Raw genomic sequence first — 27,980 nt, forward strand, 5'->3', positions numbered from 1 at the left:
TCTGCTTGGACCAGGGGGACAGTGGTTTTCTGTTCGAAGCCTGTGCGGGTTCGAAGCCTGTGCGGTTTAAAGAAACAAACCCGAGTCAGTTCCAATGATTTTTTTTAATATAGTTGGCAATCAAAGATGATTTTGATTTGAATCATTATTTACAGATCAGTATGTACAGTGGTCAAACAGGAGCAGGAGGCCGTAGTTACACTGTGTGTGTGCGCCGAGGGGGAGGAGGTAGGGGGAGGGGAGGGGCATAAGTAGCTGACATTCATCCTTTGAAATAAATGAGCCAATAAATCCAATAACGACTTATTTCACTCATCTATTCAATTCAACACCTAACGGTGTGTGTGCATAGCTCGGACACGGATTTGGCGACACACACGCACACACACCCCACACACACACAGAATAAATACACACACACACACACTGTATATGAACAATCCACTGGTAGGTAAAGACAATAGATAGACAATAATGTGCACTGGCTGACCCTTATTTAAAAGTCTCACCTGATCAAACACACACATACACCCATACACACACACACACACACACACACTTTCACACATACACTGAACTACAGTTGAACAGATACACACAACACACCGCTAGATCGAGCCCGGCCTCTCCCGTCACCGCCGCCGTTACGTCTGAGAGGATAAGTTAAGTGCTGATGTTTGCATTGGACTGAGAGAAAACGAGCTGCTGCTTCTGTTAAAGATCAATAGAAACAAAGTTATTCAATAAATCTCACTGTGCTCTTGAAAAAAACATCCAGAACCAAAGACTCCTCAGTCATGCCAGACAAAAAAAAACACATTTTCTTTGCTGTAAACTGGCAGTAAATATCATATAGTGAAATTTCAAATTCAATTTCACTATAATAAATAATTTTATTTCTGCCCTTAAATCAAGAAAAAAAAAAAACCTGTGGTGGTATTTCAACACGATTTATCAACTAACAACCACCACAGTCTGTTTAAATGTAACTGTAATAGTTTAAAAAAAATCCATTTGTAACTGGTTTTATACAGTATAAGTGCTGGGATTGCTGTCGACTGTCATAGTGACAGTCACAGACATCCTACAGGAACCAAAAATGTCACCTTCAGTGGAAACAAAAGTCAAATTTTAGGGCTTTTGTTGAGGTTTGCTTCTGTTTATGTCGCCAAAACATGACAAAAGCACCAAAACCTGAGAGCTGCTCACTGGTTTCGGAGAATTAAAATCTGATTCCAGGAGATTGTCGGTCACTGTGACTGATTTAGGCCTCAACATGATGATCAGAGAATCAATAATCTACTCCAGCGTGGGAATGTTTTCTTTAATCGGCACGACGGAGGAGCCCCGTGGGGACGCACGGACGCGTCTCCAAAGACACGTTGACGCCTGGTTTCGACTTGCATCATGTTTTCAACAGCAACTGGAAAAGAGGGTGTCAGATATTGGAGGCGATGGCGGGCGGAGAGGCACCGGACCAGCACTTACAGCAGGAACACTCAGTCAAAGTTACAGTACTTGAGTAGCTGATCGAGGGCGTACACACATCTAGGGCTTTGGTGCATCATGGGACAATCAGGAGTGTTTTTTTTCTTCAAAGTTCGAAGGATCACGACAGGCGCCGATCGGATCGATCGGTCCATATATATATTTATATATTTATAACTATAAATCCATCCAATGAGCTATGTACAAAGTATGGCAAAGAATTTATTATTTCAATTTATCAGCAGATGTCATTGGCTCTTCACTGTCCAGTCTGTAATGTCTCCAGTGATGTGAACGTTTCATGCTTAAGGGGGGAGTAGGAAGAGGAGGAGGGGGAGGGGGAGGAGTCCACACCGGCAACCTGCAGCAGGCAGGGTGTTGGACATGGACTCATGGACCCAATCTGCCCCAGAGCAAAAGCTCAGCAGAGTCCATCCGGGGCGTGGGGTCAGTCCTGTGAGAGGAGGACGGGAGGCGTGGCCACCAGGGTCATGTGGCGTTGACCTCCATGATGTGGTCGTCGGTGGAGGGCAGCACCAGCACCTGCCGCGCGTGGCTGTGGTTGAACACCTGGCCGGGGCAGAAGGGCTCCAGACGGGGCATGGCCACGCCCTTCTGCTGCTGGTCGCCGCCGCTGCCCACCGAGTGGATGCTGCCCCGGCTGCGGATGCTCGCCGTGTCGGCCTGGTCGTCCAGCGTCTTGTCCAGCAGGGACAGACTGTCGTTCTCCACGCAGCTGTCTGTGAGGACGGCAAAGAAGCACAAAGTCACGCTCTGGAAATCCTGCTGCTATCGTATCGTTTTTTTACATCGTGGGTGGGCTCAAGGTTTACCAAGTCACGGTTTCAAAACCACTAAAATTTTAAGTTATACCGTTCCTGTGGTGTGAGCTGTTGTTTTTACAATTGCCAAAGTTCAATCTTCAAACATTATCGACTAAATGTTGAGTGGCCAGGCCAAATATGCCGATCAATGCCGATTTAAGAGACATGTTTCGGGTGCAGTACGCTGTTTAACAAAAGATCCTTTTTGGGGTGTCAGGATGAAAAACTCTGGGGCAGCGTTTTGAGATTTAGCCAATCTGGGACCCGTTTCCAAAAAATAGCCTCTAAGATTTTCTTTTCTTCATCTTCTCATTGACTGTATCCCTTTCTTTTTTTTTTAACTTATTGGCATTGACTTTTTATTTGTCGCTTGCGTTTTCTGTCTTTTATCTGCTGCAAATCAATTTCCTTTGGGACATAATAAAAACTGAACTGAACTAAAGGACTGCATTTAGAAGAATACAATTATTTATCTTAACTTGATATACATTTACTAGTGATCCCAATATTCTATACGTTATTTAAAAACAAAAGACTTTGTTCAATGGAAATGTTGTTGTTGTTGTTGTTGTTTTTTTTAACCCAGGCATTTCAAAACAACATGTTTTAGAGCTGCAATTGCAATAAAGCCATACCGCGAAACCATGACATTATAGGTTGTCATACCGTCAGAATCTCATACCGGCCCATGGCTAATCGTGGGTCACTCCTTTGTGTTACAATAACAATTTGAGGTGGAAGATGTATTGATGAGCGAACTGATGACTGTCAGGTTGTTAAACTAAATGGACAACACATGTTTGACAGAGAAAATTAAAAATTAAAATCAAAATGTTCAATTTCCTGGTTAATTTAAACTTGTATTGAGTTTGTTTGGAGCTTGTCTCAGTGCAGCTACTCCTCAATAAGTAGCACAGCTCCCTCTGCCTCTCTCAGCTGCTGCTGCACCACCTGCTGCTGTTTGTCCGGCAGCTGCCACAGCATCAGCGTCGTACCTGCTGTTTTACCACGTGACCGACTTTCACTGCTTTTTCTGACAGTAAATTGGAAAGAAGTGCCTCTGCTGCTTCACGGTGAGTTCAAGTCTCTTTTCGCTCAACAAACTTCTACAAAGCTGTGTGGGTTTGTTATTTTTTTGTTTACGTTCCGGGGTGCAGGTCTTACCGGGGTCGGGCTGGATGGCCACCGCTGCAGTGTGAGGCAGGTACTTGAGCACTTTGATTTTAGGGAAGGGCAGGTGTCCCGCGAACAGGGGCATCACCTCGATCTGAACCTTGTGGGTGGCGTTGGCCGTCATCGGCATCGACACCATCCCCGAACTCTTCCCACACACCGCCCAGTTACTGCTGCTGTCAGCCACTGTGGACAGACACACACACAAGCTGAAGTCACAAAGAACTGGTATAACATGTACATTTACACGCCAACAACTCACACTGACATAAGCACTGAGATAATTTACTGTATTTATTTCCATTTTTTCAATCCACTTTTACTCTTTCTTCTGTAATTTCATGGTCAATAGAGCTCATTTACACACAAAATATATCAATTTTGAGTCAGAAATCAATCAGGTTACTGTTCTGAAACCATTACAGTTGCGTGAATCTTTTCATCATTTGTCAGATTTTACCAAAAAAGATCACAGATGCTATAACCATGAATAAAACACACAAAAATTAAATAAAAAATAGTGATCAGTGTTGTGAGGAATCGTCAATGTTATTATTATAAGGCCTGAAAAGTAACTATATATTTGATATGAAAACATGTGACAATGGGTCAAATTTGACCTAAGGCCAACATTACAATAAAGGTCTACATAATAATTTAAGTAATTCAAGATACAATAACAACTGAAGTTAGAAGAGGGGCAAACGACAAAGGAAAGCTACAGCTAAACACACAACCGAAGCTGAAACCTACAAATATTTTGTATATTTATGTATATTTATGTGAAAATTTGCTTTTTTTAAATTATTATTATTAAAATAAGAATTAATTAATATTTCATTTTAATGTCCTGATTCATTTTAACAGTAGTCATTTTCTTTTAGGCTCACATGAGTTAAGTGTTGTTCTTGGTGTATCGGAGGATTTATTTCTGTAATATTTTTTTTAGATAAGGTAGCTAAACATTTAGTTTAGTTTAGTTTAAGTTTATTTGTCATATACATTAAAAGTTACAAATAGTGACTATTTCTTATGTATTAATAATCATATAATCATTTAGGGTCCATTACAGTTTATCTAATTTAAAATCATGATTTGCAGCTTAATAATGTTTCTGTTTCATTTCAATCTGACTTTGTAACATTTATATTTACACAGAACTTGAGAGAATACTCAGAGAAACCCCCCCGGTGGTCTCATGTGGATCCTCCAGACGTACCTTCATACATGAGCTTGGTGGTTTTGAGACCGTCAGTGTCAGTCTTGCTCTCCTCGGCCATCTCCCCCTCCGCAGGCTCAGTCAGTCGTGTTATACACACCTCCAGTCCGCAGAGGAAACCAGAGCGACAGTGCTTTTCACCAGCAGGAGGCAGGATCTCAGCTCTCACGCTGTACAACGTCTGACAGCATCAAACACACACACAGAGTGGTTAATTCAGGTGGGAGAGGCAGAAAATAAAGTCTGAACATGTTTGGTTTTGTCTGTCCACATGTTGTAAAAGATCGTCAGCTCAGAGCTGAAGTGAAGCTGAAGGTGTGGAGGACTTACAGTGACTCTCTCCAGCTGGAACTGGTAGTGGAAGGGTTTGAAGGCAGAGACGTCTTGGTTGAGTGGAGAGAAGTTGGCAGAGAAAACACACTGGAGACAGGAAGGCAGGTCGTCCTTCCACCTCACCTCCCACAAGCAGAACACACTGTGCTTACTGCACAAAAGCTGCACACGAACACACAAAACACACAAGATATGAAACGGATGAATGTTTGATGTTTGTTTTGACATTTCTTACAAATGAAACTGATGTGAGTGAAGAGACATGTATGTTGACTGTCAGGAAGTGTCTGCTCAGATGTCAAAACTGCTGTTTGTGCGACATGCTAACACTCAAATTTTTAACAAGGACAACAAAAGCTAAACTCTAAAATCTGGCACATTAAAACTTTTCTTCTGTCAGATTCACACAGACGCATCCCTCAGCTCAGATGTCTGAACCTCCTTTCCTCCACATATCTGAGCTCCTCGTCGCCCTTCCCATCCTGCTCAGCCCCGCGGAGGAAACTCATTCTGGCTGCTTTGTAAACATAATCGTTTGTTTCTGTCACTGTGCAGAGTTCATGACCACAGATCTGGGGAGGGGGACACCGGGAACAAAGGTTGTCGGCAAAATTCAAAGCCTTCAGCCTCAGGCTCAGCTCCCTCTGGATGGAGGCTGAAACTACGGAGGAAAAATATGTCTTTTTATATCTACCCTCACCTGTGTGAACATGAGGTTAGAAACTGTTTTTCATATTCCTAATATTTCCTCATAAACACCACCTGTTACACCGTATTCACCCAAATATAAGACGACTCTGGTTACAGAACGACTGCTACTTTCATGACACATCTTTTTGGAAAAGACTTTGTAAACCAAATTATGTATTAAAGGGGAACTACGCAAGTCCGGTCACTTTTCCACTGTTTTGCTAACGCTGAAGCTGGCGAGAAAGCAATCCATGAAGTGGTATCATACATATCATATACGATGTTACGACGTGCATATGTGTGTAGTCTTATCTGTCATAAACAAGAAGTTACAGGTTATGGAGTTTTCGACCAAGAGTTAAGGTGAAAATCTTGCATAATTCCTCTTTAAAGAGACTATGAGGACTTTCGGAAAGCGGAAGTGTTTTGACACCACATTTCCCATGAGCCTCCGCGCACACGGTGTTCGGTCTTGGACCGGTGCAAGACGGATGAAAGCGAACGGGTTAGGAGAGGGTGAGGGGGCAGCAACTGCAGGAGGAGTAGGAGAGCAGGCATCACTCTGCAGAGTAAGACTCCTACTTGTTGTATTTTAGTTTTTTTTTTTTTTGTACAACATGTGAAATGAAATTTTCAGATGTCTTACATGTTTTTGAAGCCAAAATTAAAACGGATAAATCACTGTTTTTCTTGAGAGACTCTCTTTCACAAAAATGCATTTTTCTCAGCTTTCTAGAAAAAAAGTGGTCTTTTTGGTGCAACCAGGCTCTATTCAACTTAAGGAAACAAAAGTGCCAGCACCTGATTCCACTCAACCGGACTGTACCAGACTGAAACAAAAAAGTACTTTTGTCCCTCCTGCCCTCAACCCTGCTGTTGCTACATTCTGCAGACTGATTGAACAGGAGGTAAATGAGTTGACATTTAGGAATCAGAAGAAGTTGCACTCTAATATCAGCCCAGAAGAGAGGCAAGCCCTAGCTGATTTGTCTAATGACTCAGATATTGTTATTCGGAAAGCTGATAAAGGTGGAGCTGTTGTAATCCAAAATAAGAGTGCATATAGAGAAGAGGTGTTGCGACAACTTGATGACACTGTTTTTTATACACCTTTGTCATGTGATCCTACTCCAAGATTCAATGAAGAAATTTCCTGCTTTCTAAGAAAGGCGTGTGATGATGGTTTTATTTCTCAAGATGAGTTCAAGTTTTTGTTTCAAAAATGTCCTGTGCGTCCTATATTTTATACTCTTCCCAAGATTCATAAGAGTATTGTTGAGCCTGTACCTGGACGTCCTATCGTTGCTGGCACACAGTCCCTTACTGAACCCATCTCTAAATACATTGATTTACATATAAAAGAATTGGTTTTTCGCCTTCCATCATTTGTTAAAGATACAACTGATTTTCTTAACAAAATTGATTCTGTAAAAGATGTGCAAGATGGGGTCTTCATATGTACGATGGATGTCACGAGTTTGTACACAAATGTACCACATACTGAAGGTTAGAAGCGTTGAAACATTTTTTGGATCATAAGAGAATCCCTTACTCTCCTACTGATTTCTTGGTTAAAATGACTGAAACTGATCCTCAAAGAAAACTATTTTAAATTGAGGATTCATATTATTTACAACTTCAAGGTGTTCCTATGGGTTTCAGCCAGTTCACCTAACCTAAGCAATCTCTTATGGGTAAATTTGAGGAGGATTTTGTCTATAATAATAATCCGTTTCTCCCTTTTATTGTGTTGGTTTCGGTATATTGATGATATTTTTTTCATTTTTTCGGGTACATTTGCTCAACTTGAAGAATTTAATGTATACATTAACTCGAGGATGCCATCTATTAAGTTTTCACTTGAATTTAGTCAGGACAATGTCTCTTTTCTTGATGTGAAGGTAGTTAAAAATGAACACTTGAACACTAGCGTATATAGGAAGAAGACCGATACTAATAGTTTTTGGACTACACCAGCTTCCATCCACCTGCTCTTAAAAAAGGTCTCCATATAGTCAGTTATTACGGGTCAGAAGGATTTGCAATACAGATGTTGTTTTTGAGGAACAAGCTGGGGAACTATGTAATCGCTTTTTAGCGAAAGGATAACGATAAAAAAAATTCTTGATCAATCTTTGATCAAGGTAAGAAATTTAGATAGGAAGTCTTTGTTTTAAATCAAGTGTTCGTTCCTCTAAGTCCCCAGGCTTAGTATGTGCCACTACCGTTTTCTAACATTACTGTTGATCTTAAAAATTGTATTAGGAAGCACTGGTATATTTTAAAGAGTGATCCTCATATTGGTCATGTGTTTCAGGAGACCCCACTTTTGCTCATAAAACGTGCTCCTAATTTAAGAGACAAATTAGTTAGAGCTGATTGTTTTATTCGTCCTCAACATTTTCTATCATCTCTTCCCAAGGGTAATTTCTCGTGTCGTAAACTGTGTTCAATGTAATGCTATTATTAAAGGTGAATATTTCTCCCATCCTCACTCAGGTCGTAAATTCCCTATAAAAAGCAGGATTCCTGTAGAACTAAAATTTGTTGTGTATCTTCTAAAATGTCCATGCGGCCTCTGTTATGTTGGGAAGACGAAAAGAGAGCTCAGAACTCGCATTTCAGAACATAAGAGTAGTATTAGAAATTCTGATGAAAAGTTTCTTCTGTGGCGAGACACTTTAACAGTGCGGGCCATGATGTATGCTCATTGAGATTTCAGGGCATAGAAGAAGTGAAACCTTTGAGTAGAGGGGGAGACAGGGAAAGAGTTTTTACTGCAACGAGAAGCATTTTGGATACACATGTTACAGACTGAGTACCCTAAAGGGATGAATGAAGAGTTATTGTTGGGATGTTTTCTATAATATGTGTCGGTAAAGTTTTCTACTGTGTGCATATTGTTGGTAAAGTTTTCACATGTATATTGTTGGTAAAAGTTTTCATCTATGATGTGGATGATGGGGGTCTCATGGAGTATATGTTGGAGTCTGTTTTTTCTATTTTTTGTCCAGTAGGTCATTCATTGTGACACTGGTCGTTCATTTGTATTTTTTTATATACTGGATCTTATGTACTGGATGATTACGTTGTCTATACTGGATGATTATGTTATACATGGAGGGAGCTACGGCTTTTTCAGCACTTTATGTCTTCACTGTGCTGTCATGCTTTGTCTCTTTTTAGTATAATGGCTGACCTAAAGTTTTTTTAATGGATCGATTTACCTGTGGATCTGCTTGTAATATTTGTTGTTTTTCTATGTATTGTTACATTTTTCTATATATTTCTATTTTTCTAAATGCCTTTAATGTGGTACCTGTCTTGAATGTTTATACTGATCAATCAAGTGATTAACCACACCTGAGAGTACTTAAATGCATCATTTCCTGGTGCATTTTTGCACACTGAGGAAGACGTTGTCGAAACCGGTCTGTGCTAAGCGCCGACGCAGTATGAAATAAAAGACAATGAGAAGGACACGAGTGCTGCTGGCCTTTCTTTTGTTTCTTTAAGTTGATCTTTTGGCCGTGCACCTCTTTAGTTTGTTCCTGAGAGTTTTGTTGGAGAGTGCGTGTTTTTCTTTGTTTTTGTCTATTCAACTTAAGATCAATTAAGAATGGAACAAGGTACAAACAAATGTTTTTTTCCCTAGTTAAATAGAGAGTCTCCTCTTTCCTTTGAGCTATTTTGTGTTTTCAGAGTCATAATACAAAATATTTTCTTGGTCTTAAAATATTACTCAAAATGCCCCGAAACGCTGGCACATGGCACTGACCATTTTATAAAAGGGCTGGCACTCAAAGAGTTAATAACCAAAAGCAAACTTCTCTGGGAAATTTTAATAAAGGAAATAATTGTATGTGAAAATAATTCAAACTGTCCTTTTGGACTCAACATCTTCATATGTTTCATTGTGTGACGCATTTCTTTGCTGTTCGACAGTTGTTTGCTGACTCTGCAGAGTTTATCTTCATCATCTTAACGTTAGCACCAAAACTTCTTCTTTGTTTGTTAACTTGATCTATTTTGAGATGCCTTGGTCTTTCTACGAGTCTTGATCGACAGCTCTGATCATGAGGAGAGCATTCAGGTTAGTAGTTTTAGGTGCCACCTACTGTTGTGGATGTATATTGTTGTCTTAAAGCGAGTATTGGACGACCTTTCTTTTTCAGATATACAATATGAGGTCAGTTTGGTAATAAAATCCATATATTTCACAAACACTAAACTACTTTCCCTCCTGCTTGAACCTTTGCACTGATCCTTCCAGTTGTTGTTTTGCTTCCTGCTCACCTGCTGTGCTTTAGTGTTGAGAGACTGTAGCTCCAGTGCTGCATGCTGCTTCTCCGTCAGCTTCACTTCAGCCAGCGTGAAGCTCACATCCGACACGTTCTGCACACACACCTGGATGTACTTCCTGTCAGGTCACGGATCGGTCACAGATCAGACATGCATGGTAGATGATGCTGTGTTCACTCTGTGTGTTAACGTGATTTCTCTTTGGGGGTGCGCACACAGGGGATCCTGTGAGACCGGAGACTCACCTGTTACCAGCAGAAAGCAACGAGTGTTTGGTCTTGAAGGGGATGTAGAAGGTGAGAGCTAGCAGCGTGGAGTAGATCGACCACGGACAGTCGATAGACATCTGTGGACAGACACGGTCAAACTTTACTACCAAGTCTCTTTACTTATCATAAGGAAATATGTGTAATATGTGTAATTTTAGGTCTGCAACTAATGTTTATTAAGTTACTGATTAATATACTCATAATTTTCTTAATTAATCATTTTAAAAACATAAGAAAACTGAAAAATCCTTGTTTTAATCTCTTATCCCTCCACATATTTGTGTGTGTGGGGCTCACCCTCTGGTCGATGGCGGTCATGGGCGTATCAGGATGACTGTAGCTGCGTGGTCGATGGCGGACCTCGCCGTTGGTCAGCCTCTCGTTGGCGGGCCGCTCCGACCCGGACGGGATGATGCACAAAACCTCCAGCTGGAACACCAGAGTGTGGTAGGGAGGCGTCGGGGGCAGGCTGATGCTCGTCACCTTCTCAGACGACTGGATGGAGAGGACGCTTTCACCCACCAGTTCTGGACAACAGGAAGGAGAGAGGAGGAGGAAGAAATGACAACTTTAAAGCTTTGTATGTTTAAGTTAGTTGGTTTACAGACAGTTTTTTGTAGGAACTTAGTTTTCCAAACATAACTTATGCAGGAAACATGGCTACATTGGGGCGATTTAGAGAAAGGGTAAATTGACATTGAGGAAAACCTGCATAATCAAACTTCAAACTTCAAACATGGCTCTGTCCTGTAATCATGTACACAAGACACAGGCTGGCAGCTGTGAGATAAGATCAAAACTTCACTTTATGTCAGTTTTGATTTTAGTTGAAAGACTACGTGAGCGTCTAATCAATTAGCAGATTCAGATAAAGCCTTTGGTGAGACGTGAACCAACCAGCAGCGGGGTTGCTGATGCAGGCGGTGCAGCTGGCGGAGGGCAGGATGGGCATGGTGTCGGTGTTGCTGAGCTGCAGAGCGTCTCCTTTCTTCACCGAGTAGTGACCCGTCAACAGAGTGAACTTCACTATCTGAGGCAGACCGGCTAACAGCGGCTCTGCAAACACAAACACGATCACAGTCAGCAAAGCCCAAACACACACTCATACACACACTCTCACACTTCAAAGTGGTTTATACCCACATTCACAAACATGGTGGTAATCAGTGCAGCAGAAATGTCTGATGTAAGCTGCAGCTAGGATGAAACTAAACATTAATCAAGCTCAGAAACATCTAAAAGGGCAACTGAGTTTGTTATTAAAACAAAAAAGTCTTTCAAAGTTATTTTTAAATTTAAAAAGATGGAAATATTGAACTTGAACTTCCTCCATCAGTAACTTTAATGCACGGCTGATGAGAGAAGTAGGAACCCCAATCAAATGTTGATGCTCTCCTCAGTTACAAAACAAAATGATCAAGCAACATCATGCAAAGATGCAGATGATTTCAGAGATTTCAAAATGCACAAGCCATGTGTGGAAACTGCAAAAAATATATACTTCATTATTTCAGCGCCACCTATTGGACAAATGCTGACTTTTTTTTTTTGGTGCTTGAGTAGTGCGTGGAATTTGCAAGTTTTTCTCCAGTGCTTTTTACTTCATAAACATTTTAAGATAATAAATAAAATATATATAAAAAATGATAAGAATAATTAGAGCAAACACAACAGAGACACATTAGCGTTCGCTGCTTGGACCCCTGAAAATGTAGGTCAGGAGTCATTAACACTTGACATGACGAGTTTTTGTTTGCAAGCTGCATTTTTAGTTTGTTCAATGAGAGAGACCTGGGAGTGCAGCCCCATTTTTAACACTGCAGGGGGGTATTGAAGGGGTAGTTGTCTAGAGGAATTCACGTCCACAAGTAAAAAAGTAAAAACAAACACAAAAACAAACCTGAAAGCAGTGACCAAAACCCACAACATTAGATTTTAAGAATTCAACATCACATAAAAGATTCAGACCTGAGAGCGGCTCCACCGTGAGCTGAGGCTCCTGAGAATACACCTCATACTGGACCGACGGGTAGATATGAGGCAGCACAAACTGCACCTGACCCACCGTGGCACAGAGCTGACGCAGTGTGTAAGTACCTGGCTGCCCACTCTACGAAGAACAACGGAGAAAAGTAATGACAGTGAGAAAACAGGAGAGAAGGTTTTATGACACAGATCAAAGCAAATGTTGAGAAAGAGAGAAAGAAAAATCAACAGATACATTCAGTATCTGCTTATACAGTAAATGTCAAATGGTTGAACATCTTTTAAAAGGTCACACTTTTATCTTGTCATGTAGGCGTCTCTTACTGGTGCTGTGAAGATGATGCTGTTATTCCCAGGCTCCAGTTTTACATCCTGCACCTTCAGCATCTGCGCTCCTTCCTTCATGGCAACGGTGGGCGGGCTGACACAGTTGGGCGTGTCTGGTGGTGAGTTGCTGTCGTGCCGACGCATTACCAGGTGCGTGTTTTTACACACCACCCCCGTAGAGTTGAGAGAATTGTCCGACGGACTCCTGTCGTGAATCTCGTCCAGCTCTAAAGGAGGACGCGTGGTCGACGAGGAGGAGGAGGAAGAGGGCCCCGCTGACGAGCTCCCCTGGTTAAACTCTATTGTCCCTGGGTTAGTTTGTCTCTGAGCTCCTTTGGATCTCCCGTGAGTCCCTCCATGGTCCACGTCGAAGTGAATGCTAGCAGCTACTTGTTGTATGTGCACCGACACGGGCATCAGACATCTCAGAGTGAGCTCCACCTGCAGGACGGCGCCAGAGTGCACAGAGGCCGTCCCGGGGTGGAACTGTAGCCGTGTGAGCTGGGCGAACACACCCATGCTCAGAGTCACTTTGTGGGCTGTGGAGGAAGCAAATCAAATAGATAATTAATAGTTAAATAAAAACAAATCTTACACAATTGTGAAACTGATGACACAGTGTTGAACCTGGTTGCTCACCGTGATCTCCAGACTTTCCAGCGAAGGTCAGAATTTCCTGACAAAAGTGCTTCCTCTCCTCCGTGGTCAGATTAACGTCACCGGCCAACAAGGCACTGGTCTGCAGGTAGCTGTGGTGCGTTGTAAAGGAAACCAAACACTATGGTGGCGCAGGTACAAGTACTAAGAATAAGTCTCCACCATTGCCAGGTTTTGTTTCCACAGATATATAACAACAGGGGAAAGGACTAAGTCAGGGGTCATTTTTTTTCTTCAGTTATTTTCTGAAGTGCAATAAAAAAAAAAGATTATATAATTAATAACTTGATCTGGCACAAACTGTGTTGTTAAAGGGATAGTTCAACATTTTGGCAAATTGGCCCATTGCCATAATCCCTATAGTCATAGCAGTAGGTTCGTTACCTTTAATTGTTGGTGCAAGCTATTTTTAGAACGGCGGAGCAGAGCCGGATTGTGTATTTGATGAGTCTGATGAGGGAAACCAAGAAATCCCATTAGCCGTAGTGTAGCTCTGAGCAGCTCGCGGCTCTGCTCCGCCGTTCTAAAAATAGCTTGCACCGACAATTAAAGGTAACGAACCTACCTACTCCTAAAACTATAGGGATTATGGCAATGGGCCAATTTGCCAAAATGTTGAACTATCCCTTTAAAATAAAAATTAATTGGTCTTAAATCAAGAGTAAAATGTTGAGGGTGTGTGATCAAATTATTTAAAAGAGAACTACTGATACTGCACATGTGCAAGTGTTTATCAAAGAGCCCCTTAACCTTAATAAAAGCAAAATGCACACAGAATGATTCTGGCTCCTGGATGGTGGTTATTTCCTCTGTGCACCACAGGAAAGCTGACGTGTTTTGACTCTTCAGTCGCCACATGTGACACGGTGTGACACTGTGTGAAGGATACTCTTCAGTTCTGCCCAGCAGCTTCTGACACTCAGCGATCTGTTTCCTGGTGTGAGTGACAGGGAGGCTCCATCCCTCCGATACGTACGACTTCAGAGCTTCCTGTAAGAAGGTTTCTGCCCGCTCAGGGTCTCCCTTCCTCCTAATAAACACAAACACACAGAAATGTAATCAAAAATAAGGCAGGAAAGAACAATTATGTGCTTATAGACTTATTCTTAAAGCTTTTTAGAGTGAAATCAATTTAAAAGGCTAAAGTAAACACAGAGGATAGACCGACAGAGATTGGAGCCGGTGATAATAAGTGATGATAAATGTCCATGAGCTGCTGTGACTCAGCTTCAATGAATCTTAAGCAGTTTTTTCTCCCCCTCGTTAGTAAAGGTGTTGTTTTCAGACCGAAATACATGTCAGTGCTGACGAGCCGTCTGCTATTGGCTGGTGTTCGACATCAGGTGATGCTGTGATCTGTATTTAAAGATGATGATGTCATTTCCCATCAGGGATGAGCAGCAATAAAAGCAGAGGGGCTGATGCATATACAATGTATTCATTTCATCCTTTGTCTGTTTAATTAGTTTTATTTATGAGCATATTTATATTTATAAATGTATGAACTTGTCGATATTCAGCTCTCTGCCATTGTTTCCTTGTTTCATTAGTTGACTCTGGCTTTGTTTGTATATTGTGTTAAATGAAGTTAATTTAGATAAATAGAAAATAAAAGCAGAGGGCCTGTTTAATTCTTTACACTGCTAATTCTGTCGCTGCTTTAAAAAATTCACATCATGTCTTCACATTTATTGTACAGCCCTGTCACATCCCTCATGCCACTTGAGTGCTTTCATTAATTCTGCCTAATTAGACCTCATTAGGACTGTATGGCTGTTTACAAGTAGTGATTGATTCACATGGCTCTTTAATGATTTCAGGAAGACACTGACAACTGAACCACTTACATGTAAAACTCAGCCAGGCTCTTCCCCACCAGTCTGGCGGACCTGAGCCGGCCGATGGCCCTGTACATCTCCATAGCAGCATGAGAGAGTTCCTGTTGTGGCCGTCAAGGCGGTGGTGACGGAGGCAAGAGGGAGAGAAACATATTATCAGTTTTTCCAGGAGATGAGGTGTTAAAAAAAATATTGATTTAAAAGAACTGGTACTGGGAGGAATTCAGAGAATGTGTCGACTTCCTGCTTTGAAATACAACACCAAACTGCGGCAGGGCTTCTGTTTTTTCTTTTCTTTTTTTTACTTACGAGATAGTGTCTTTCAAAAGCTTCCACAGACGACAACGCTTCTTTTAGCTTTTTGTAAGGGCTCTGCAAACTGTTGACTGTAGAGGAGGAGGAGGAGGAGGAGGACAACAGAGGAACACAGTTAATTATTGCCTTTCAATTACAACTCAGGCTTCTTTCATTACATCTTCATCGGCACGCTCCACAGAACAAACTCACTGAATTCAAACCCTACAGGCCCCGAGGCATCAAACTGGATTTGTGCCGAAATAAACAGAATAAAAGCTGCATCTGAGCACACGGCAACATGTGGATATGTTGCATGCCTGCATTACATGATAACCAGTAAATAAATCTTCAGGGCTCTAAATCACCCGCCCACGTGCTCATGCCATCAGTGGGAGGGGTTGGCATGAGGTTGTAAATCACAACCCAGCAGGAAAGAAATCACACTGTGAGGAACACCGTAGGAGAGTCTGGACGACTCACCGGTCTCTGGCCGCTCATCTCCCAGTCCGGCCAGCAGGTCTACAGTCCGGTTCAGGTCCTCAGACGTGGGGCCCTTCTCTGACACCAGGCCACAGAGCTCTCCCAGGGACTTCAGCTGGAGAAATATTATTGAAAAACACTGGTTATTTGGAGAAGATTATTTCATATGTATTGCTTCTATTTAAATGAAAAAGTAAATTTGTTTAAATGTTTTGAGTCATAGATTTACTCCAATACTTGGTGGAAAAAAATATTGAAAAGTAACATTAGTGGTTTAATATAGTGATGTGCGATACCACAGATTTTTATTCCGATCCATTACAAGTAAAACCAAAGGTGGCACCAATACCAATAGATTTTACCAAAGCTTCATAGCCCTGCCCAAATTTGCCAATTGAGAACAAAGTCTTCAGAACCAAACTGACCATTTGAATTCACATTTAAAGGAATCCTCCTGCTCTCATTAGGTCTATGAGTTCAGCTGAGTGTGTGTGAAAGGGGAGCATTGATTTACACAACGCAACTGTCTACTGTGAGAAAAATAGTTGTTAACCCTAAATTAGTGCAAACTGGTGATAGTATCGATACTTTAATATGAGTATTGATTCCAAAATTGACACATCTGGTATCAGAAGTATCGATACTTAAGTATCTATCTGCACATCACTAATTTAATATAAACTGGTCAAACAAAGACAGGTATGTGTAATGAAACCGCACAGTAGTAAATATTAATTAAATGACACCTTATTGATGGTTAAAATGCACAAAGGTATCATGACACATTGTGGAAGTTACATAGGGGATCAAAGTCAAAGCTACATCATCACATTGGTCCGTTACCTTGTCAGTGGCGTACGCCCACAGCCCCACAGTGTGGGAGCAGTTTGCTGCTAACTGGGCAGCGTCGCAGCAGCCCTCGATCCTGTGCAAAACCTCCAGGCAGCTGAGGAACACCCAGCAGTCCAACGCTCCCTCCAACACCGACACCTGCATTAAACACAGAAACATTTAACTCAGTCTGTTCTTAGGTTTGTTCTCTGTCGTTTTAAGTATGGATAATGATGACTCCTAATGAGCTGGCTTGACCGTTAGTGTTGTAAGGATGAAATACAGCAACACTGTTGACATGACATTAACATGTAGATTGTGGGAGTCATTTTCATACTAATAAACAATCAGTGTTAATGTTGGTTTGGTCAAATTGGTATTTATGGGCTTAACATTTAGAAGTGACAGAAGTGATGTGTTTCCAGTATTTATCCATTTGTAACTGTTTCACTTGTTATCTGGTTTTCACACATTTAATTACAACACTTCACTTTATTTATGCTTCCAAATGTAATTTCCGTTGACCACATATGACTTAGGAAGTTAGGATGTGGAACAGTCCATATTTAATTTTTTTTTTTTAAATGACCCATTTTCACTTTTTCTTTCTGTTAGGCCACAGACAGAAACACTTGAAGATTTATTTTGTAATACTCTGAATTAATGAGACAAACCCCTTTGTATGGTATGTTTGTGCTCCCTCTATTTTATATGAATATTTTTATATTTTTTTCTCCCGATAGCTTCCCAGTCATGTGACCTACCGACCCCAAACCAATGCAGAATGGTCTCACTACTTTAGATGAATAAGAAACACCACTTTATATGGTATTTTTGTGCTCCCTCTATTTTATATGAATATTTTTAGGAAAAAAATTGCCTTTAACCCTTTTTTCCCCAATAGCTTCCAAGTAATGTGACCTACTGATCCCCAACCAATGCAGAATGGTTGTAGTAAGGTTATGATGTCCAAGCCAGAGTGACAGCAGATGTAGTGTATATTGTGTATATTGACTGAGCGGGTTTACCTCCAGCAGGCGCAGCTCCTGGACACAGTTGTGTAGCAGCTCCAGGGCTCTCTGCGTGACCTCCCAGGGCCTCTGGAGGAAGATAAGTAAGGTGCATTGGCGGGAGAAGAGGTAGCTCCTCAGATCCAACAGGCTGGCCTCTCCCCGCTGGATCCCGTCTCTCTTCTCCATGTCGATGGGCCGACGAAGCAGCAGGCCGCTCCAGCTGCGCACCGGGGCGCAGAAAGAGCCGAGCCAGTTCGCTGTATCTGCAGAGAGACGGAGACGATCAGAAACCAAAACTACCAAAAACTGAAAAACAGAAACTGCAGGAATAAATAAATTACTCCACGTACCTCCAGCTCCAAAGTTAAGGACATATTGGGTAAAAAGGGCATCTAGTTCATCGTACTGGACCAAGGCATCCTCAAACTGCTGCAGCATCTCAAACACAAAGGCAAGCTCCTCCTGCACAATCACACAATCACACATACGTCAGAAAAAACAGCACCTTTCCTGCCATGGGAGTCAGTTTCGGTCACAGAACAACCTCTCCTTCTCCTTCTCTGCCTAAAACCAATTAAAATATTCCTTCTTTTTCCTGCATACCTGAACCATGAAGTATTCGCAGAAGCTCCAGCCGGGCTGGGTGCGTTTCTCTCTGAGCGTGCGCATGTCATCTTCAAAACGTCCGAGGTTCTTGGTGAAGGACATGAGGAGGAGGGTTCGCAGCTTCAGTAATAAGGAATTCCAGGATTCCTGAGAGCGAGACGAGTCCTTGAGAGGATCCGACAGCACCACACACCTGCAGGACGAAAAGGTTCATCAACACAGTTTCTTGCCTGACAACATACGTATAATATACTGTTATTTTTGATTTATCTTGCTAACATTTTAAAGGTAGTTGTTTTAATATTTAGTCTGACCCACACTCTCAAAACCAAAGATTTAATCTGATTCAATTCAGGAATGACAGATAAGAAGGAAACTATTACAACTGAGAAGCTGAATCCAAACAAGAAGAAAACAGTCACAGTCACCAAACGTATCAACTAATCGTTTCAACACCACATCACATTTCCTCTTCAACCAAATCAATCAAACTTTGTTTACAGAGCACTTTTCATACAGAAGGAAGCAGCCCGAGGTGCTTTACATAAACAACAGACAACAAACAATCCTTCAATGTTCACACGCACTCATGTAGAATTAAAAACACTGAGGAATTAAACGCTATTTTACACTCAACATTTTGAAAAGAGAAAACATGAGAGAATAAATCAAAAGAAGATAAGAAATATAAAAGGTACGGAAAATAAAAAATGGGTATAAAACTGTTCAGGTCATAAAAAGATAGAAAAATGTCACTTCTGCCAGTTTCCTCACCTGTCGTTCTGTTTGTTGCAAAAATCGCTGCGGATCTTGTCGACGATGGACGACCGCGGCAGGATGTTGGTCTTGTTCTTCTTCTTGGTATCGTTGGTCTCCACGACGATGATGACCCAGTCTGGTGAGCTGTGGGTCCGCAAGCTGTTCTGCCAGCGCATCATGTCCTCCTTCACCACCGTCTTATACATCTCTGTGTCCTGAAACAAAAACACAATCCTTGTTTTAATGACACATTCAGAGACTTTTACACTTTTCTTATGCACATATGAAGGAATATAGCAAATAAAACCGATGCTGCCAATAATATTAATGTTAAAAGGAGGCATTATCTCATTAGATTTCAAAAACATTCCCCACAGTGAACTAATTTGAGGATTTTTTGGAACTGAAAAACCATCACAGGTGTATTAAATATTAACAGGGTCATGTAAAAAATATTATGAAGGAAAAAGGAGGATATTCCTGTCCTTTACACGACCTGCACTCAGTCAGGATGTTTTCACACCAGTGGACAGAAGAATGCTGACCAGCGAGTTTACATGATAACTAAACCTACAGCTGCTGCTTGATTACAGTGTTGTGTGCTGCTGTATATTTGCTGGAGCTGATTAGAAGTGGGATACTTTTACTTAATGGGCCAGTTATTATGCAACAGTCCACTGGCAGGGAGAGGAACTGAAGCTCTGTTTTTGTTTTTTTTACGCAACGTTCCTGAGGAGAACTTGTAGTTACAGGATCGTTTTTGGATTATGATCAGATCACACAAGTTGCCTCGAAGCGTTAATCTAACTGTAGCATTTGAGGTTTATAGTGATTTCTTTTGGTGCAGCTTATCACGTGTTTGTTTAAGACTGTGCACACCCATGGAAAAACTCACAGCTGCTTTTCAGTTGCACCGGCTGATAATTTCTGTCTGACTGTTCTCGATAAGAGTGTCACTGCCTCGCACAGTCGGCCGATTGTGGATGGATCCATCATCGTCTTTAACGCTCACTTCCTTGATCGCTGCAGTTTACATTACAATGCTAAACTGGTCGGGGCAGAACTGTCTGTGGTTTTTACGATTTCAAAACAAATACAGTGCTACTGTTTTGTCTTTTTTTTTTTTGTCCTTCCGTTCTCCTCACCACCTGACAAACTGTAATGCTGCCATGCTGTGTGTAGAGGAGAGGGGAGGCTGCTGCAGCGCTGCCTGTCCGCCATGTTCAGTCTGCTACTGTACCTCTCCAATTAGCTTTGTTAGCTAAAGCTCTTCTGAGGTACTGAACTGTGTTTGTGCACAAATGAAGTGTAGCAGATTTTAAGTTTTAACTGGAGCACAGAAATCGTCCGCCAAAACAAGAAAGGCAGATGAGACTAAGGAATAAACTGAATATTATCCACCTTCAGTCATCCACTAGATCACTAAACAGCACTTTGCACAGACTAAACAGCCCAGGTATCACAGATCTACAGCATTAAAGGGGACCTATTATGCTCCTTTTTGCACCAACTAAAATAGTTCCTGGGTGTCTTAAAGACATGTCTGTGACGTGCTTCGGTCAAAATACCCCAAAGATCAAACATCACAGCATTCTCAAAAACAGGGCTCTGCAAAACGGTCTGTTTCAGTGGCCCCTCCCTTTAAATGCAAATGAACCACTCCCTCAGCATTGCGTTACCATGACGATGTCTACTACTAGTACCTATACTGATTTGGCCAAAATGTAGTATGCAAACAAAAGCTAAATCTGCAGTAGGCAGATTGCCAGATCTCCAGTCTGCATCTGACCAGTCTACATTGTGTAATGAAATGTGCCCATGACCTAGTCTCACCCTAACCAAAGATGGTATAGAGTAGTCTTTGCCATGTAGGCTACTGTAACCATGTAACATGTAATATAAAAATGCAAAAATAAATATATAAAATAAATTAAAAATATATGCAGAATGGTCAGTTCATTGTAAAACAGTTATTTATTGATGTAAATGAGGTGATTTGTGCACATAGACTACAGAGCTCCGCAGCACTGCACCTCCTCTCCTCCTCCTTCTCACAGCTTCACTTTTCATTCAAACTAATTCAACTGCCACAAGATTTCAACAATGAGACCAACATTCTGCTAAATAGACTAACCACACGGCGGTAAACGTCTAAAAAACCTGCGGGTATGTTTATTAGCGATGGTTTTCTCTACCGCGATGAGCACGGACGCCTGCCCGGCCAAGGAGGCCCGCAGACGGGCTCTGCCCGGCCAAGGAGGCCTGCAGACGGGTGCTGCCTGTGTGAGGAGCCGCTGCAGCTCCGGTGCTCCGGCGGTCCAGCGTTACGTCGGTCCGACGAACAACGTCGCCCCGGCGGTACGTCGCTTCTCACACAGGTACAGCTTCACTTACATGAAACGTCGGCGTAAACTTCTAAATAAAACTTGGTAAAGTGACACTACAGCGCTAAAACATGCAGGGAAGAAGCAGGAAGTAGTCCGCTCCGCTCTCCGCTGTGACCCCAGGCACAACAGAGCAGCATGGGAGGAGGCGGGGCCGGCTGGAGCAGAGACCTCGGCATGACCATGTAGGGGAGTCCGGCACGCATCGACGTAGACGCGAGCTCATGTCAAAAAAAACTCAGCGCAACCGAGTGTAACAGGTGTGCAGAGAAATCTCAATTATCTAGCAGGGTTTACCTCCAAATGCATTAACCTCAGGATATGACACTTCCACGGCCTCTAGAACCATTATCCAACATTTTAAACATATATAAAAGTCTGAAAAGCTGGAAAAGCATAATAGGTCCCCTTTAAAACAGTGCAGGTGTTAATGCTACTGTGTCCACCCTGCACGGACACGCGGGCTGACTGCTCCCCACACGAGAGCCAGGCGCAATCTTTAGGAAATGTCATGATTCACAGGCTGATGACAGCACTTCCTCCAGCTAAGCAGCTGCTCAGTCAGCAGCAGCAGGTTCCTGCTTCCCTTCTTGTTTTTCTGCCTCCTCTGCTTCCCCCCGAGCACAAAGTGGACAGACGTCAAGTTCACATTAACTGGCTGACTCCAGGCTCACAGAAGTACAATAATACTAGATATAATACTAGATACCTATATAAACATTTCTTCTTCTTTCATTTAAACCGTAAATTGTAAAGTCAACCTTCAGATATGGAGTTATTACAATAATTAGTCATAAATAACTTACTGAACTGTCATTTCTTATGTTTATCACACTAGCCCATGGAGACGTCTGTGACCTATTTTTCACCCAGACAAGATAACTTCCAAGTGCCAATCTATTATTAGGGTGTAGACAAGAAGGTGTTTTTACTTATCTTGCTAATGAGTGGACTAAACAAACCAGGACTCTGTTCCTTCAACCTTCAACTCAGAGCATTTATTTTATTCACCTTTCAAAGTTTCATCTGGTGCAGAAACAAAGCACACATTAAGTTCCTCTGTTTTTTGAGTTTCATCTGGTGGCAGCAACATTAACAAACTGTCTCTGAGTTGACTCAATTTCTCTGTGATCACTTATTGCATATGTGAACATCACTAATCTCACAATACGAGTAACAGTCAAACAGTGAGCTACCTCAAAGTCTCAAAGCAGAAGCTACAGACCACAAGCATCAATAAGAGGGAAATAACTCCAGAACCAAAACCAGAAATCACACCACTATCATACAAAATCATCACTGATATAAAACTCACACATAGAACGAGTATGTGTCATAGTTTCTTTTTTAAATTTACCTTTCTATTGACATTCGGCAACAAATGTAACATGTGAACCGATTTCAATTATTAGTCATAGAGTATCAGCATGAAAGTCCTTTCGTGACTTAGTTTCAATCCAACTTCTAATCAAAGTTTGGCAAATATGGACAGTTATGTGTTTGGAGGAAGCTGTGAGATTTGAAATCCTCAGTGTCTTAACTCAGTCTACTGTTGCATTATGCAATACTTCATTTCCACTGTGCTCTCAGTTAAAATGCTCAGTGCCTGAATGATTGAGGCTTTGGAGCAGTGTGTGTGTGTATGTGTGTGTGTGTGCTGTAAAGATACTCACGCAGCAGTCAGTCCAGTAGATGTGGAGGAAGGGGAAGGTGAGCAGAGCCTTGTTGCCCTCCTTGGGGAGGAGCTCCTCTTTAAACTGGACAAAATTAGCTTCAAGGTGGATCATTTTTGGTGCACGGCCGTAAGTCCTGAACAGAAAACAGAGCAGTTCGATGAGATCGATGACTTTAGTGTCTGCAATTTATTGATCCAGGACATAAATACGAATACTTAACACATGTAGCTTTCATAGGAGCTTTGTTTTACATGTGTTTATCATCATAACTGTGACATCCATGGATTAAAGAAAGACCAGGGCCTTTTCTTGAGTCAAGCCAAGAGACACACCACTGCAATATTTCTAATTTCCATTTTAGAAGTACAGCATATTTCTTGTTTGACAGAAACTCAACAAGCTGCTCAGTTAACCTGCAAAACGGCACCAACAAGAGCAATGATTTAGATCCAGATTTCTCCTTGCAACGATTAAACGGACCATTCAAAGACAGAGCACAGGTGACAAAGAGTGTGCTGATAGACTTCAATACTCATATCCTTCATGGACTCACTCAATCTAGAAATTTTAACCTTGAAAGGAAAATTAATAGTAGACAGCTCGTATTAAAAACCCAACAAGCCTTTACTTCCAGCAGGACATGTTGTCTCTGACTCTGCACACACAGATGATTTCCCGTGACCACCATGATTAAATCTCTTAATTCTCCCAGTTAATCAAGTTTTATATCTAATTACATCCTCCACTCACTGCTGCCCTCAACGATGCCCCTTATTTACTGCAAATGTTTCAGGCATTTAATATCTTGTGGTTATGTAAGAAATTAAGAAGCATAGTAAAAGTGATGTTTAACACTGATCCACCTGTACCTGCTCACATTTACAAACCTCTATCAGCGGCCCATTAACTCTAGACCTCTCTGACACAGTGTAAACAACATCTGAGCTTCATAATGATAAATTAATACCACTTGTTTTTGTTTTTTACCCATAATGCATTAAGGAGTGTTGTTCAACTCACCTCCTCCATTCCATCGGCTCCCTGGGAAGCTGTTGGGCCAATGATGTGTAAAGAGACGTAAACAAGCCCTGGTCTCCAGCGCCTGGGGTGAGAAGGAGAGAGCACAAAGATGGATTAAAAAATCAGGTATGACAAGACATGGAGAAATTACAGAGCTCATAGGAAAACTGAAATATTTAATACGCACTAATTCTTATTCCCTGGTAAGAATAATAAAGATGTGGGAGGCTGTTACAGTCAAACAACAACAACATGTCTCTTCTTGAGTATTCAGCACCAAGATAGACATGAATAATACTCCAGGCTAAATCAAGTCTGTGTGTCAAAGAGTTTGTGCATCTGTAACAATAATCATTTAAATACAAAGAAAAGCAAAAAATCTGACAAACTGGAAAAATTGAAGAAAATGTACGATCAATTTCCCTTAAAAATCAAGTTTTCTCTCAAGCATCATCCTCAAGATCAAACAGAAGTGACCAGTAAAGCACTAGAGGATAAAAACACTGATAAACACATCAAGGTGAGGCCGAGATGTGATTTTCATTCTTGACAGGCCGTAGTAAAGATGTCAAGGTTTTGTCAGGACACTTTGATTTGCGGCGCCCAGGCTCCATCAGACCTGGGTCAATGTCCTGCAGCTCTCTGCCTCTTTATCTGCTCTGTCATGTTTATCAGCCTGGCAGATGAACACGATGTGGACACTTGTTTTAACACTGAGCGAGGTGAAGACTGCAGCATGAACTTTCTCCTCCTTTTCCCCCCCCACTCTCTCTTGTTTGTGTTGGGAACTGTGTTGTCGGCAATTTTGTAAAACGACATCACATCACGTGACTTTTTGATTTACTTGTGTTGTCATTTACAACAGAATAAAGGCTCCAAGCTAATCAACCGCTGAGAGCACAGAGCCATATTTATTTAGTGGAGCCATTTCCTCAGAAACACAGAACAGCATTTTTATTTTTCATCTTAATCATGTTACAGATTATTTACTTCTCATTTCTGTATTCTCTGCAGTGCTCACTAACTAGTAAATGCCCGCTTTCAAAAACTTTTTGTATGAAGTATTAGGGTCTTCATTGCAATCGATTAACATCATCTTTTAAATATTTCCTCTGCTGTGCAGCTACTTATTATATCCTCACCAGTCATCACCAAACCTGTAGACCAGGCTCTCGCCTCACCCGACTTTCTATGACTCAACGTTCCTGATCCAGCAACGATCAGGTGACTTGAATTTCACAGGGGGTTCCTCATGTCACAAACATTCAAGCTGTCCTGTCACTCGTGTGTAGCTGTGTGCACTTTGATAGAAGACAGAGCCTTACAGGACTGAGGCACTTGTTCAAGCTGCACTGGAACAAGCTGCACTGGAACTAGGCCACCCATTCAACGAACCATGTAAAAAGGTCTTTTTTATAAGCGCTCCCCCAGGGATAAACAGGAACACTGGTCTTATACTGTTCACCCCGTACAGATGTAAATACCCTCAAACATTCTGCCAGACAGACGTCCGCACTTTAAAGTGATATTCATTCAGTTCTTTGTGCTGGAGCTGGGCCCGGACACTTCCCCTTGCTGCTGACAGGCTGACTGCACTGTAAATCAATTAGCCCTGCTGCTGCTGCTGACAGTGTTACACCTGGACACATACAAAAGATTAGTGAATGTGCTTTGCTGTGTGACATGTGATCTAACTGCATCATGCACTAAACCATTCATGCATGCTGCTGCTGCTTCAGTTTATGGCAACGCAATATTTCCCGTGTGCTCTCTGGCCTAAATTGAACTTTGAATGTTCACAAAGGCCATTGAAAGTTGTTATCAATGTGGCCCCGGCAAAACAAACACCAGTAAAATCCCTGTGACTATGTGGAGCTAATCATACACACAGGGTCGAATAAAAAAGTACGATATTGCTCATCTTGCTGGGAGACCTGTAAAAGCAGGTGCAGCAGGATGTTCACACACTCATAACTTCTGATCCAAGTGTTGATTTATCAATCTATAAATCAGTGTTTCAGCCATTTATGAAGTTTCTTTAAACAACACTTTGTCTACTACGAGGCACATGTGGCCTTGTGGGTAATTGACAGAGTGTAGACAATAGACAGACAGTAGAGAATGAGGTTATTCATAGACAAGAGAGACACATAACATCTGAAACTGTGTCCCCAAATAACTCTGCTGTTTTCTGCATCCAACTTTAGGCAACTAGTAAAACCAATAATATAAACACTGTCAAGACAGTTTTAAGATGATGCACCTTGTTGCAGGTGCACTTTTCTACCTCAGACAAAGTTTGAGTCTCTCCTGAAATTATAAGATCAATGGTTGAAAACCGCCATCATGTTCAAAAACACATTCCCTCCACACAACTTATCCATCTTTGCTCAGATCAGGGAACTGAGACTTTGGAGAAATTAGCCGAAATTCTGCATCATTCAACTTCATCATCACTAAGACTGCAACTGAGGATCAATGTCATCATTTATCAGCAGTAAAAAAAATCGACACTCACAAATAGCAGAGCCCAAGTTGTTTCATTTACTGTGGTGTAAAACTGAGCAAAGCAGCAAATCCTGCCATTTGAACATATATATTTTTGCTTGAAAATTATCAAATGGATCCATCAATAAGAAAAGGAGAAAACAAACGCTTTGCTGCTGAACAACTGATCAATTCTTGGAGTACTTCTTCAGCTCTCATGGATCCAGATTTTGAGTAAACAGCTGCTAGTGTTTGTCACACGACCTGCAGGACTTCCTCGAAATTATCTCCAACTGTCTGACTTGTTTATTTATGTCTCCAATCATCAAAGCAAAGGTCAAAAATGCACCAGCGATGACTTCAGTGAGATACACATGATGATGATGATAGGACACTGATATCACCCCTGAGACACAGGTGTTTGCTAGATCCCACTCTCTTGGCAACGTGTGATTTAAAGATGTTCAATCCATCCATCAACACTGGTGAACTATTATGCCTGATACTTTTACTCTTCCTCTTACTATCCCGTTGTAAAGGTCCCACTCCAGAGCAGGGACACCTTAGGACCACTCTGTCCTAAAAATGGAGCAGCCTGCGGTGTGAGGTGAAGCCGGCTGGCTCCTAAAATAACCCAAATGACTCCAAGGGATTTATGAATGGCAACCCGATCCTACCGGCCAACAGACAACATGTATGGACCCGCTATCTGTCTGTATGTGCTGCTAACTAGGGGGTTAAAACGGTGTCTGTCCGGTCGGGAAACAAGGTGAAATCCTTCCCCCCAAAAAACTGCAGCAACTGACCGTGACGTTTTATCGTTACCTCGGCCCTGAGAGTCAGTGGTGTAGCCGCTAAGCTAGCTTGACAGCGACACCGCTTCACAAATGAACACTTACTGTACAGCACAGACAGTGACATGTTACATAAGCATGACAATATCAAAGCGTTAGCAAGTTAAAAAACAAAGCCACCCATTTGCTAAACACTCACACACATACAGCGTTACCTAGCTGGTTAAATTAGTCTTTAGCCTAAGCGAGCTAATGACTGAAGCTAGCATGCTAACTGTCAAGAGCAGAGAAAATAATCCTTTTTTCAGAAACACTCACATGTCACAATCGGCTTGTTTTCCATAGTATAGATGATTGGCTTTTCCTCTTGACTCTCCATATGTGTTAGCGTTACGACTCCATGAAAATGGCATGCATACAAACAGAGCTTTATTATTAGTAAGTGCTTATGTGTGCAGTTGTGTGTTGAATCGATGGGGCCTGTGTCCCCCCCACTGCACTTCCGGGAAGTGCGTAACTGTGCGTCA

At 41.7% G+C, this 27,980-nt stretch overlaps 1 protein-coding gene across 1 annotated transcript; it reads right to left on the reverse strand.

Annotated features, from left to right (window-relative positions):
* Window positions 1-85: 85 nt before the first annotated feature.
* Window positions 86-27,959, reverse strand: trappc10 (trafficking protein particle complex subunit 10). The gene is made up of 23 exons (XM_085764320.1): window positions 27,772-27,959; window positions 24,173-24,254; window positions 23,150-23,285; window positions 19,108-19,307; window positions 18,331-18,526; window positions 18,078-18,189; window positions 17,743-17,990; window positions 16,727-16,873; window positions 15,884-15,998; window positions 15,416-15,492; window positions 15,116-15,207; window positions 14,158-14,298; window positions 13,251-13,360; window positions 12,609-13,150; window positions 12,267-12,408; window positions 11,196-11,354; window positions 10,596-10,825; window positions 10,275-10,375; window positions 10,024-10,147; window positions 5,035-5,199; window positions 4,705-4,885; window positions 3,477-3,671; window positions 86-2,228 (listed from the first exon to the last, which is right to left on the reverse strand). The coding sequence occupies exons 1-23, from the start codon at window positions 27,830-27,832 to the stop codon at window positions 1,978-1,980; spliced, it is 3,807 nt and encodes a 1,268-aa protein (XP_085620446.1). The 5' UTR covers window positions 27,833-27,959; the 3' UTR covers window positions 86-1,977.
* Between the last annotated feature and the right edge of the window lie 21 nt (window positions 27,960-27,980).

Source organism: Trachurus japonicus, chromosome 21, assembly GCF_045865225.1.
Source record: "Trachurus japonicus isolate A0001 chromosome 21, Traja_1.0".
NCBI classification, from domain to species: domain Eukaryota; kingdom Metazoa; phylum Chordata; class Actinopteri; order Carangiformes; family Carangidae; genus Trachurus; species Trachurus japonicus.